This window comes from Rousettus aegyptiacus, unplaced genomic scaffold (assembly GCF_014176215.1).
Source record: "Rousettus aegyptiacus isolate mRouAeg1 unplaced genomic scaffold, mRouAeg1.p scaffold_m13_p_7, whole genome shotgun sequence".
Taxonomy (NCBI): Eukaryota; Metazoa; Chordata; class Mammalia; order Chiroptera; family Pteropodidae; genus Rousettus; species Rousettus aegyptiacus.
In genome coordinates, this window is record NW_023416310.1 from 25,693,879 (window position 1) to 25,706,262 (window position 12,384).

At 40.5% G+C, this 12,384-nt stretch overlaps 1 protein-coding gene across 5 annotated transcripts in view; it reads right to left on the reverse strand.

The window, feature by feature from the left end:
* THADA (THADA armadillo repeat containing) overlaps positions 1–12,384 on the reverse strand; it is a 278,522-nt gene that overhangs the window by 40,866 nt on the left and 225,272 nt on the right. For all 5 annotated transcript variants that reach the window (XM_036224851.1, XM_036224852.1, XM_036224853.1 and 2 more), the window contains 4 exons: positions 6,236–6,615; positions 5,508–5,626; positions 5,087–5,159; positions 1,779–1,932 (listed from right to left, as the gene is read on the reverse strand). In XM_036224851.1, coding sequence (XP_036080744.1) covers positions 1,779–1,932; positions 5,087–5,159; positions 5,508–5,626; positions 6,236–6,615 — 726 coding nt within the window. The remainder of the gene's footprint in view (positions 1–1,778; positions 1,933–5,086; positions 5,160–5,507; positions 5,627–6,235; positions 6,616–12,384) is intronic.

Here is a 12,384-nt window from a genome sequence, read left to right on the forward strand (position 1 = left end):
TTTATTCTGTCCTTGACTTATCCCCATGCACTTTTATGCCCTGCGTCTCTCAGTTCTGTACCCATTTTTCATTTTCTTGTAGGCCATCGGCCACCACTGACCTTCCTTATTGCCTTATTGCAATGCTATAACCAGCTCTAGCAATTAATTATGAACCAATGGCTTTTGTTCAGGCCTCAGTTTCACTCAGGAATTCCAAGTTATTCTACACACGTTTTGCCTGATAGGAGCTAGCTAGAGTTAGAGTAGCCAACGTCACCCCAAAAATGTGCTGCAAAATATCACCCTCGCTGGAAAAGTTTCATCAAAGTTTATAAACTGTTGCTCTTATTCTTCTGGGTCCAATGATTAAATCACAATCATAGAAGATCCCCTTTCAGTCCCCCTTTCGATGTAAGAAAAATGCCTGGAAGTCACTTAGAATAAAGCATTGAAAGGGCATCAAAGACAATTTTGTTTCCCAGAGAGATCCAGGGAAAGGAGACACATCACTGGTCTGAACAATAGCGCTTGAAATGTGAATCGTGCCATCTAAGAAAGCAATTTTCTCCTTTATTTTGTAAATCTTTTTTCCACTACTATATTGAAAGGTGCTTTCAATATAGTTTGTTCTCCAGGGCTGGGCACAGAAGAGGTAAACAGAACCAGAACCCCAGTAGCAGGTAGGAGAGAATCAGAGCACAGTCATATGGGGGAGACGGCAGGAGAGGACAGGGTCGGGGCTGCGGCATGGCTTTAGGTCCTGGGTTTTCCTTTTATTAAATACTATGCTTAAAAACAAATCAAACAAACGTGATTTATAAAAATTTTTAAAAATTCAAGCAAATAAAAAAATGCTAAGCTTTTTCAATTCCTTAGGATTTCCTAAAGCTTGGTTTTCTCAAACACCAATGACATGATGATCTTTCCTAATTATTACTTTTAAGGGACAGAGAATGGCAGTGATGAAAGAGACAGGAAGGTGAAGAACATGGTTCGAAACCAGCTAAGCTCTGTACATCCATGTGATTTCAAAGTTTCTCTACCTTTATGTCCCAGAGATGCTTCAAACTTAAAACTAAGTTCAGTGAAAGGTACAAGCAGTTTTTCCAATCCCTTAAGCCAAGAGCCGGGATGCTATGCCTCTTTCTTTTACATTAACCTCAACACAAAGTCCTGTTGATTCAACTTCCTAAATGCCCTTCAAGCTTATCCTTTCTTTATCCTCAAAGCCACAGCTTCACACGGACACATTCATTTCTCACCAAAATCACTGCAACAGGATTCCTGGAAGAGGTGACAGTTAGGCTGAGTCTTGAAAGACAAACAGAAGTTAGCCAGGTAACAGTTTGTTTATAGAACTGGTCCCTACTTATGGCGCATAGTGCCCATGTTGGGGACTGGTGGCTGACGAGGAAAGACGGGTAGGCAGGGTATAGGATAAGAAGAACCTTATAAGCCATGTTAAAGGATGTTTAGATTTTATCCTGAAGGCAAGGGGCACCTACTCGAAGGCTTTAAGTAGTGGAGCGAAATGATTAGATCTGTATTTTAGAAAGACAACCAAGGCTTTTTGAAAGCATGAGGAAAATGGCTTGAGAGATAAGATAGAAATGAAAGAGGCCACTTAAGAGGCTGTTGATGAAAAACGATTAGAGTAGGAACTAAGAGAGTGGGAATATATTTGAAAAATGTAAGGGTATAATGCCCACCGTCATTCTTCATCTCTTCTTTTTAAATCCTTTAGCGTATTTGTACAATGGATATCGCCCCACGCCAGCCCCGCTCACTGCACTTACCAAGAATGGGATGGGGGTTGGTGAGGAAAAATGGTGCGGTGCTGGTGAGGACTTCGGCAGCGGCCAGCCTGGACTCTGTGGGAAGGTGATCTCCACAGGCTGAGATGACCAACTGAACCCACTGCTTCAGCTTAGGGGCTACTGAGTCCCTGGTCTGAAAGCACAAAATGTACAGCAGTTCAAAAAATGTCATCCTAGGCTGACATGAAATTAGAGATGACCTATATACGCCAAACTGGGTCTGCAAATTAGCTCTTTGCACAGTGGGCAGAAAGGCTTTTTAGCTGTTTTGTTTTGTTTTCTGTTTTGTTTTGTTTTGTTTCTTTTTTTTTTCCCAACAAGGGAAAAATAAACAAGGCCAGGGAACAAAATCAGACTTGTCTTTCAGTAATAAGAAGTCCCTATAACTAGGGAGCAAGTTCCTTGAGTCATTTCTCATGCAAATCAGGTTATTAGAACATTGGTGCATTTGATAGCTTTAATAGACAGACTTTTGGGGAAAGACTGTGGCAACAAACAATACCTGTTGTCCCTAGTAACCAGATACTCTATCTATAAAAACAGAACCTCAGATTTTTGGCTGGGTATGTGGGCACCTAGCTAAAGACTACAAAATTTTCCAGATTCCCTTGAATTTGGGAGTAACATGTAATTAAGTTCTGATTAATTCACTGTCACTGGAAGTGGTATCAGTGCACTTTCAGGTCATACCTTAGGAAATAAATTGTGACTGTCACTTTCTGTGTTGAGGACAGCAGAACTACAGGGAGAAGGGCCTGGGGACCCAACACCTTCAATCCACTCTATCTGCTTTGAACTGCTTCTACCTGGTTTAAACCACTGTACTGATGAATTTCTATTACAACATTTAAGGCAGCATCCTAACTAACATTATTGTTTAAACAAAGCTCTATTGTTTTTTTTTTAATTTAAATTTTATTTTTTTTGATATTGAATTTTTCTTATTAAGTTTATTGGGGTAACATTGGTCAATACAATTATATGATTTTCAGATGTATATTATAATTTTGCATCTGTATATTTTATTGTGTGTTCACCACCTAAAGTCCAGTTTCCTTCAGCTACCATATATTTGATCCCCTTTACCCACTTCACCCTCCCCCTACTCCCCTATATTTGATCCCCTTTACCCCGTTTACCTCCCTCCTTCTCCCCCAACCCCTATCTTCTGGTAACCACCTGTTCATTGTCCATGTCCATGAGTCTCTATTTGTTTGTCCTGTTCATTTATTGCTTTTAGGTTTCTATTGATTTTTGTTTTTCTTTTTTTTTTGTAGTAACGGCTTTACTGAAATATAATTGACATACCATATAATTTACCTGTTTAAAGCACATATACACTTCAATGGTTTTGAGCATATTTACACATATGTGTAACCATCACCATAATCAATTTTAGAACATTTTCATCACCAAAAAGAGAAATATTTTATTCTCCAGTTACCATTCCCTATCCTGTCATCTGTCCCCTCTCCTAGCCCTAAACCAGTAATCTACAGTCTCCATGGATTTTCCATTTCTGGATATTTCATATGAATGTAATCATATAATACGTGGTCTTTTATGACTGGCTTCTTTCACTGAGCATGTAATTTTTAAGGTTCATCCATGCTATAGAATATATCAAGACTTCATTACTTTTTATGGCGGAATATTCCACTGAATAGATATACCATTGTTTATTTACCCATTCATCAGTTGATGGACATTTGGGTTGTTTCTATTTTTTAAACCTTGGTTTTTTACTTTTTCCAGAAAGGGAATTATTGTTCTAAATGTACTTTACTTCTCTTATCAACTAAGCCTCCTTAAATGTTCAAAATGAGACTCCTGGCTCCTCTAATTATGATGTTCTATGAAATTAAACTAATGAGCATCATAGACCTTGAAGAAGACTGACTCTCAATGTACAAAAAACCCAGGTCTTCTTGGGAACTTCTTTTATGTGTTCTCTACAGTATTGCTCTCCCTGGAAAATTTTTCTTTTCCTGGAAAAATCCCAATTTTCATCAAATATCACTTTATTCAGGTACCAAGAAGTACCATTAATATGCACATGACAACCGGATAAAAATAGCTTTAGATGAAAACAATGTCTTTTGGTGACTTTAGGCTGCCCTGGGACTACTTTCTTACTTGTATTTTTTCCCTCTGGGCTGTAATTTTTCTTTCGCAAATCCTCTCCCTTCCTACAAACCCTGCCTCAAAACAAAACTACAACAGACTATTTTTGGCTTTTCGTAACTCCTAGTGACCACCTGGCTTTGGCCTCTGCCTTTGAGCGAGAGACCCAAGGAAACTAGGTATCTGCTTAATTCTCACCCTCTGGTTTTCTCTCTGCCCAGCTCCTGAACTCTCTCACCCTGTGCTCTCTGAATTTAACAGTCTCCTCTGTGAAGTCTTCCTCAGTTCCCCAAACACCCTCCCTTCCTCCTTTGGGTTCCCGCAGCCTTTCCCAACTAGATGTTTAATGTTATGATCAAACATTCCTTTTCTCTCATTAGACTGCCCCACCAGTCTCTATTCACCCTCCTATCTTCAGAAACTCTCTCAGTGCTGCTTCATTGTAAGTAATTGGAATCTGCAATGCTATGCCACCACTATCACTGTGTGCTAATGTGCAACAAACACCTTCAGGTAATTTTACTGTAGTACCGACTGCTTTCTACTTATAATAATTTTGTGGTGGTGACATCTTCCTCGTGTACCCCTAAGTATGCATGTATTTGTCTTAAGGCTTCTTCCCAAGACGATCTTTTGATTACTTTAGTTCTACCTCACCCACAAAGGGCATGTGAGGCAGGAGGGACATATCTGGGCCTCCACACAGAGCCATCTGGGCCACGTTCTGGGAGAATATTCAAGCCTTAGAAACATGTTTTCATACTTAGTTGACTAGGATGCAATCCTAGTGACTTGCAATCCTTGGAATTGACTTGTTCACTCCCTCTTTAAATAAAGAGACTAGCTAGAAAAAGAAGAACGAACAAGGTCTAGGCGTGTGTGTGTGTGTGTGTGTACATGCACGTGCACCATGCACTGGTGGGAAGGAAGTTGTGTTACTCTTATGGACTCTAATCGAATGTGCCCAGGACAAGAGAAAAGAAATGTCAAAGGTGGTACTCAGAAAATTCTTCAAAAGTTATACACCCAAAGTAAGAAATCAACATGAACAATATTTTCGTGGAGGTTATATACACAACACAGTGATTCTGCCTGCTGACACCTTCCAGGTAAAGAACAACACAAAAACCCAGACCCCAGAACAGGGGCAGAATCAGCCTTACCTGGTCACACATCCCCATGTGGTGGGCGATCGCTCTGGAGGCAAGTCTCAGAGCTACACTTTGAATTTCAGACCTAGAAAAAGTAAGCCAAAAAACGCCACAAAATAAAATCAAACATATTTTATATATAGACTTTTTCTGCTATTCTGTAATCCACGAGGAATGAATGCTGGGAATCTCCACCTCATGGTTATACAAACACCTCCAGATGTAATTACCTTTTGCTTATTAATGTGAAACTCTGACATCACATTCTATTGTTTGAGCTTAGAACATGCTCCTCAGCTAAGACTTAAAAAGAAACACAGGGCCTGGGTCCTTAGGTCAGGATGGTGCTCAAGTTCATTACATGACTGACTGATGGGACCACACCTCAAACTGAGTTTGCACAGGGAACATGGGTTGGGGGTGGGGGGCAAACCTTTCATTGGAAGCAATATCCATTGTCCAGTTCAAGAACTCCTTCGGGGTTAGATGAATACAGCGGTCTGTGTGGGGAAGCCACTCACTGGGGTCCATGCGATGGAGAATTTTCAGTATCTGTGTGAGCCGATCCATGGGGGAAAAAAAAACTCAGGAAAAAGCCTCCAGAAGCTAAATAATAATCACTTGTACTGATAAGGGGGGGGGGGTCTATCTTTCAAAAAGCTCCTACTGACTTCTTATTTCCCTCTTAATACCTTTGGTAGACTAAGACAAGGTAGAGCAGTGACACACTTGAGAGACCCTAGTGACCTGGGATAAGAGTCTAGATGTCCAGATTCTTAGGTCAGTGCTTTTCCTTTTATTATGCTTTCTAGGTGGCCAAGTACCCCCAAATAGCCATGTCAGCAAAGAATACCCTCTGACATCTTCTATAGCCAATTTTCAATGCTGTTTCTTAGAGCATTGAGTGGCTACTCTCAATCTGTCTTTGGTTAATTTCTGTCATCGATTCTATTATCATCGAATACTTTTCATAGTGCCTTTCTAAGAATAAAGCCATGCCAAGTACCATACAGAGATTCCTTGCCCTCTGGATGCTGAATCTCCTTCTTATTGCTCTGGGGAATCCAAACCCAACCCTGCCTTCATAATCCTATCATTCTGGTAGGTTCGCTAAGGAGTGCGTGGAGTGGAAGGGGACAGTCGGTACACCAGAGACTTCACCTTGCAGAAGCACTCTGGGTGATTTTCTTTCATAGCCAACATCAAGAACGTCTCTCCCATATTCCACAGCAAGGATGGCAGTTCCTTCTTTTCTAATCCAGAGGCTGCTGCCGAAAACTTTTCCAATAGGGCTTCCAGTGTCAGCAGGCGCACTTCAGGAAAGGGAGACTCCAACAGTTGAGAGAAGGAGATGGGAACATCCCTTGTTTGCTCTCCAGCCTGGGCAGCCACTGCCCATACTGCAGCAATGGCTAGTTTGGTGATGCTCTGGAGGTACTGGGGCAGGCCTGGCACCGCGAAGGTATAGGGGGATCCCGTTATCAGCTCTGATCCCGAGATGATCTTTCTGACTTCCTCCCAGAAGCCAAGATGATCCAGAACTAAAATGCAAAAAAACAAAGGTAATCATTTTATTCAGAAGCAACATGGGACAATGCAAGACTCTGGATACACTGGGTGTGACTATCAGATGTCTTTCCAGAGTAGATTTCACATGAATGATATAATAGGTGACTTGCCCATTACGGTTCAGATTTCTGGCCCAGAAACAATTTCTATGTAGGTAATTCATGCTTTTTCCCCTAGAGGGACAAAAGGCATTCCTATCAGAAGATGTACTCCCGGCATCCCTACCCAACATTCAATGAATATGAACTCAGTGACCTCTTGAATCACCAAGCCTCGAAATTGAGCAGGATAAAAGCATATCTAGTCCAAACTTCCTTCAGGGGCTCAGATCCCCTCTACAGTACCTCTTCCCACAGTGAACTTGGAGCTCACAAGACAGATTACTCCATTGCTAGTAGATCTACCAGTCTAATTCTGCATTTCGAGGTTCCCAATGAGCCTGTTAGGCATTTGAATAATGTTGTTATTCCCACTTAAAAGACTACTGCGGTAGTCCAGGAGAGAAATAATGAGGGCCTATCGGAAAGAAGGAATAGGAAGAAGATAGGTTTGAGAAGCACTGAAAGAATAAAATTGGCAGCACTGGGGGATTGACTGAAGGAGGCGTCATGGGTACCTCCCAGAACCCAGATTCTTTAGACAACACATTCATCATCCAACAGAAATTAAATTGGGTGAACCTCAAATTGGCAAGCATGTCATAAATGCCGTAATCAAATAATTATTAAGAATGTGGACTGGGCCAGCAAGAAGGACAGAGGCCTTCAACAAGTTACAGTTGGCTCGCTGCTCCCCCCGTCCCCCACCCCATTCCGAGCTCTAACCAATTCATTTGCCAGCTCTCTTTGGGTTTAGTCATTCCCCAGTTATGAATCCTCCTAACTTTACCGTCTGTCTACAGAATTTTATCTACAAGGACGTCAGAACAGACTTCATCAAATGCCTTGCTGAAAATCAGATATTTCATAACTCAGTGAACACTACTGACGACTTCTGGAAAAGTATCACGAACATAATAGAAATGTAAAAGATTAAGGTAACAGTTGGAAAAAATTTACATGAAATTTGAAAACATCACATAGGCTTGCAATAATCCAGGAATTAAAAATATAAAGTATTCATGTTATATATCAAATTGTTTCAAAAAGAAGTTCACCCCAAAAGGCAAAGTGGGGGCTCAGGCTCCAAAAAGACTGTGCCCCATGGAGGCCACTGCCTACCATCTGCGGTCACAGACACACCTCTGCTCTTAATTCAGACTCTACAAAAAGTTCAAGCAGGAAGGCAGCCATCTTTACAAAGCAGCAGGGAAACCCCATGGAGTTTGGATCCTCATCCATTGTATCATCATCTCTACTTTCAATTATAATCCTGTTATAATTTACTAGTGAGAAGACCACACTAGGTACCACTTCCCTATCCTTCCCACTTCCCTATATTTCCCACCCACTGCTGCCTGAGGACAGCACTGCATTAAAAAGGAATTTCATTTGTCTGGCAGGAAGTCAGAAACATGACTCGGAGATCTGCTCTTTAAAATATAATTAAAAACAGGAAGAACTATCTAGGCTATTCTGGATAATTTTCAGAGGAACCTGTTATCTTAAAGAGAGCTACTCCAGACAGTGTATAGTCTGCTGGACTCAAGAACTGGGCGCCCAGACTCACTTGCTTTCCCTAGGGCCTCGAGGAAGGATGACATCATCAAGAAGCTAGAGACTGAAGGCACTGTCCCAAAGAAGGGAGTGATGGGGGACATGCTTAGAAAGGACTCCTTTGAGACTTCTTGGCCTATATTGCCTGTAGAATTCAGTATAATTCCATAAGCATTTATTGAACATATATTAGGTACTTAGGGAGATATAGACATTCAGAGCTGAGAAAGAAAAAGTATCTGCTGAAAAGGGCTTTAAAACTAATGGGACATTGTTTCCACATCTTGGACACTGTGAATAATGCTATAATTCAATACATGATTAGATAAAGATGAAGTGGTACATGTATACAATGGACTGCTACTCAGCTTAAAAAAAGATGAAACACTGCCATTTGTGACAACGTGGATAGATCTTGAGATAATCATGCTAAGCAAAATAAGTCAGACAGGGAAAGTTGAGAACCATATGATTTCACTCATATATGGAATATAAAACTGAAAGCAATAAACGAACAAGACAAAAACTCATAGATACAGACAACAGTTTAGTGGCTACCAGAGGGAAAGGGGAGCGGGGAGGCAGGTAAGGGTAAAAAGGGTCAAATATATGGTGACAGAAGGAGATGTGACTTTGGGTGATGAACACACAATGCCATATACAGATGGTGTATTATTGTATCGTCCACTTGGAACCTATATAACTTTATTAACCAATATCATCCTGATAAATTTAATTTAAAAAAGACAATAAAAAACCAAAAATCAAAAAAACTAACGGGAGATAAGGACAACTACGAAAATTAAAAAATGTTTAGCGCCCTAAAATTGTTAGTGAGAAAAGCCGACAACTGTTGAGTATTTATGTGCCATGTACTATAGAAGATAGTATACCCATTTTTCAATGCTATGAACAATTACTTTTAGAACTGATATTTGCTGAGTATATAGCACTTCAATATGTATTAACTCATTGACAAAGTAGGCACTATTATTATTCCCATTTTATAGATGAGGAAACAGAGAAGTTAAACTACTTGCCCAAAGTCACATAGAAATTGGTAGGTAAAAAGAATATAAAAGCCACAAGAATGACCAAAAGGAATGCAATGGGCATTTATTTTCTATTGGAAGAATTTAAAAAAAAAAAAAACAACAAAAAAAGGGCTTTCAGGAGGGAACAAAATATAAGAAGGGCCCTGACGCCTACCCGGAAGTGCTTGACTGGGTGAGGAAAAGGTAAATGCTCCCGAGTTTGAGTAGAAGAGAGCCGCTAATAGTTTCGCTGAATTACTATGTCAACAGAGGAGCAGCAGGAAAGATTAGGGCAGAGCCACAAGCTAGGAAGTTATCAAATAACATTCATTTAGGCACTTTCTCCAATCTCTGTTGTGCAGCTACACCCAAAGAAATGTCCTAAAGCTGTTGCTCAAACATCATCTACATGGCTTGATATGTTTAGATTGCTGCTTGAGCCTTATCCTCAAAGTTACTGATTCAGGAGGTCTGGGGCTGATAATCTGCATATCTAACAAGCTCACAGGTGATGCTGCTGTTTTTTTTTTTTTTTTTTTTGATGCTGCTGCTGTTGAGCCAGATACTCTGAAAACCACTGCTCACAGGTGATGGTTGTTAGCCAGCTGCTATTAAAAACACAGGTGCCTGAATCCCACTCTTGCAGAGTCTGATTCAGTCGGTTTCGAGGTAGGCGCAGACATTTGTAGGCTTTGGACACCAACAGGTAATTCTGCTGAGAACCACACTCCTCAGATCTGACTCTGAGGGTTCCTAGGGTTTATGGGTGGATAGGTAGGGTGGCAGTTCCAAGCAGAGCACAGCTGATTTCAGCCCAGTACCTCACCATAGTGAAGAACTAGAAAATTCACCACACCCTGTCTTCTCTTACAAATAAAAATACCAAAGGAGACGTCTCCAAGGATTCAAAAGAATGAATAAGCCCCACAAAGGCCGCTGGAAGGCAAGGCAGGCCTTCAACGCTGGCCAGCTACGCACAGGTTCTGTTTTAGGTCGAGGGTGTAGCAGTGAGTCAGAAAGACGAGGGTCTGCTCCCAGGGTGTCCCATTTAGGTGCGGACCACGGGACACTCCCTAGTTTGGTTTTTTTCCCCACCTTTCTTAGAAAACCAAGTGTTCCAATGAAAGAATCAAGTGCCTCCTTTAATGACACCATCATGTTTTTCATAAATTAGATGATTTTTGCAAACTTAATAATTGGAGTTTTTACCAACTATCCTTGTTTGCAAAGTCTTTGGATTTTTCTCATCAGTGCAGTCATTTTAGTGACCCAAGTATCTGTGGCTAATTCTAAACATTCATTTTTCTCTCATTTTTTTTTCTTTTTCAATTTTCATTTTTTTTGAAATTAACTTTTTTTTCTTCTTTAGAGCAAGCATATTTCTAGCTTTCAAATGAATGGCTTAATGGCTAGAATCACTTGGAAGGACAATGCTTCCTGCTGTGGTATGTCCCGGTCGAAAGGAGAAATAATTCCCAAGTTTGAAATTCAAGGACCAAAAAAATGTCGAAAACAATGTGGTGGACAAGTATAACTTGACAACTTTTTATTATGTAAAGATGTTAAAAATCTGCCTCATCTATCATTTCATGAAAGAAAAATTATCTTTACATCAAAAAAAAGAAAAAGAAAATTCATATTGTCATCATAAGGGACAATTCTTTAAAGAAATCTGGCTTTAAGAAAAATTTGCTATGGTGCCATTTTGCTACAGTTTCATTGTGAAGCATCAGCAGGGACCACCATTAGGGAACTGCAGCTTTGGAGAAGTTGATAAAAGTTTCCTGAGGATGATCTGTTTGGATAGCATGACTACCTTAAACAGAGATTTCCTAGGGAGAAACCAAAGGGACTTTGCCGAGTCCCTCAGGACAATGAGCAGAGTGTCTGTGTAAAGAAGCACTGTGCCCTATTCACACAATTCCATCTGGTAATCTCAGATATGTTATTTTAGCAGTTCTTGGTTCCCTTGGCAAGTTGCAGATTTTAGTGTTATGTCTGCAAGTTTAACAGTGATTGCTAACCTAACTGGATTTCAAATCTGCCATTCCCTAACCAACCAAGATAGGGCACTATCATCAACCTGGCTGCTGAAAAAGGATTTAAAAGTAGCACATACCTTGAGCAGGGACAGCACCATATTTCCCAAATCCTGTTTTATTATTTAGGGAAATCTGTCTCCATCCCAGAGGAGGCACAAAGCCCCAAAGGGCAGGCCTGTGGGTCATTCATCTTTAATTTTCTAGTTACTCATACAGCTTTGTTAAAATTTATTTTCAAAATATCAACATAATCTTATAAGATACATGTTAATCTAAATAGCTTTAACATGGGCATTCTGGAAAAAAAAATGTGGATGATATCATTACCACATAATTATGGATACAGCTGAGTTTCACCAGAACAACATTTAATTTAGGTGAATTTAACTCTAAGTACTCAGCAAAGAGTGAGAAAGCGAGAGATTGGAAAATAACAATTAAAAGACGAGGGCAGCTTCACCTGGAGTTCTAATCGCTAGGCACATTCCCAGAAGGGTTGTGCTGTTACCTGAGACTGGTGGTTCTCAAACTTCACCTCCAGAGTTCCTGATTCAGGAGGTCTGGGGCAGGTCCCCCCAAAATCTCAATTCTAACAAATTCCCAGGTGATGCCGACGTTGCTGATACAAGGACCACACTTTAAGACCCATTACCTCAGACCATCTGAGATCATCCATGCCTCTCATACTGTAAACATTTTGCCATGCTGAATGTGTGTAATTCTAGCATTTAATGGTACTTGTTTATGTAGACCACGACCCCTAATCATAAGTCAACCCCTTCATCTAGTGCTCAAAGAGCTCCTGAACATTATACTGTTCCTGGCCCTCACTGTTATGTCACGAATCAAGATAGCCTGATTGTTTTTATGCTGAATGGGTGAAAATTAAAAAAGCAAAGGGGAATAAGTGTACAGGCCCAATGTGGCAGCATTTTCCTGGGCTCAGCAGAGATAGCTATGGGAAAAGCAAAAGCCCCAGTAATTAAAAATTGCTCTACTTATAAGCAGCA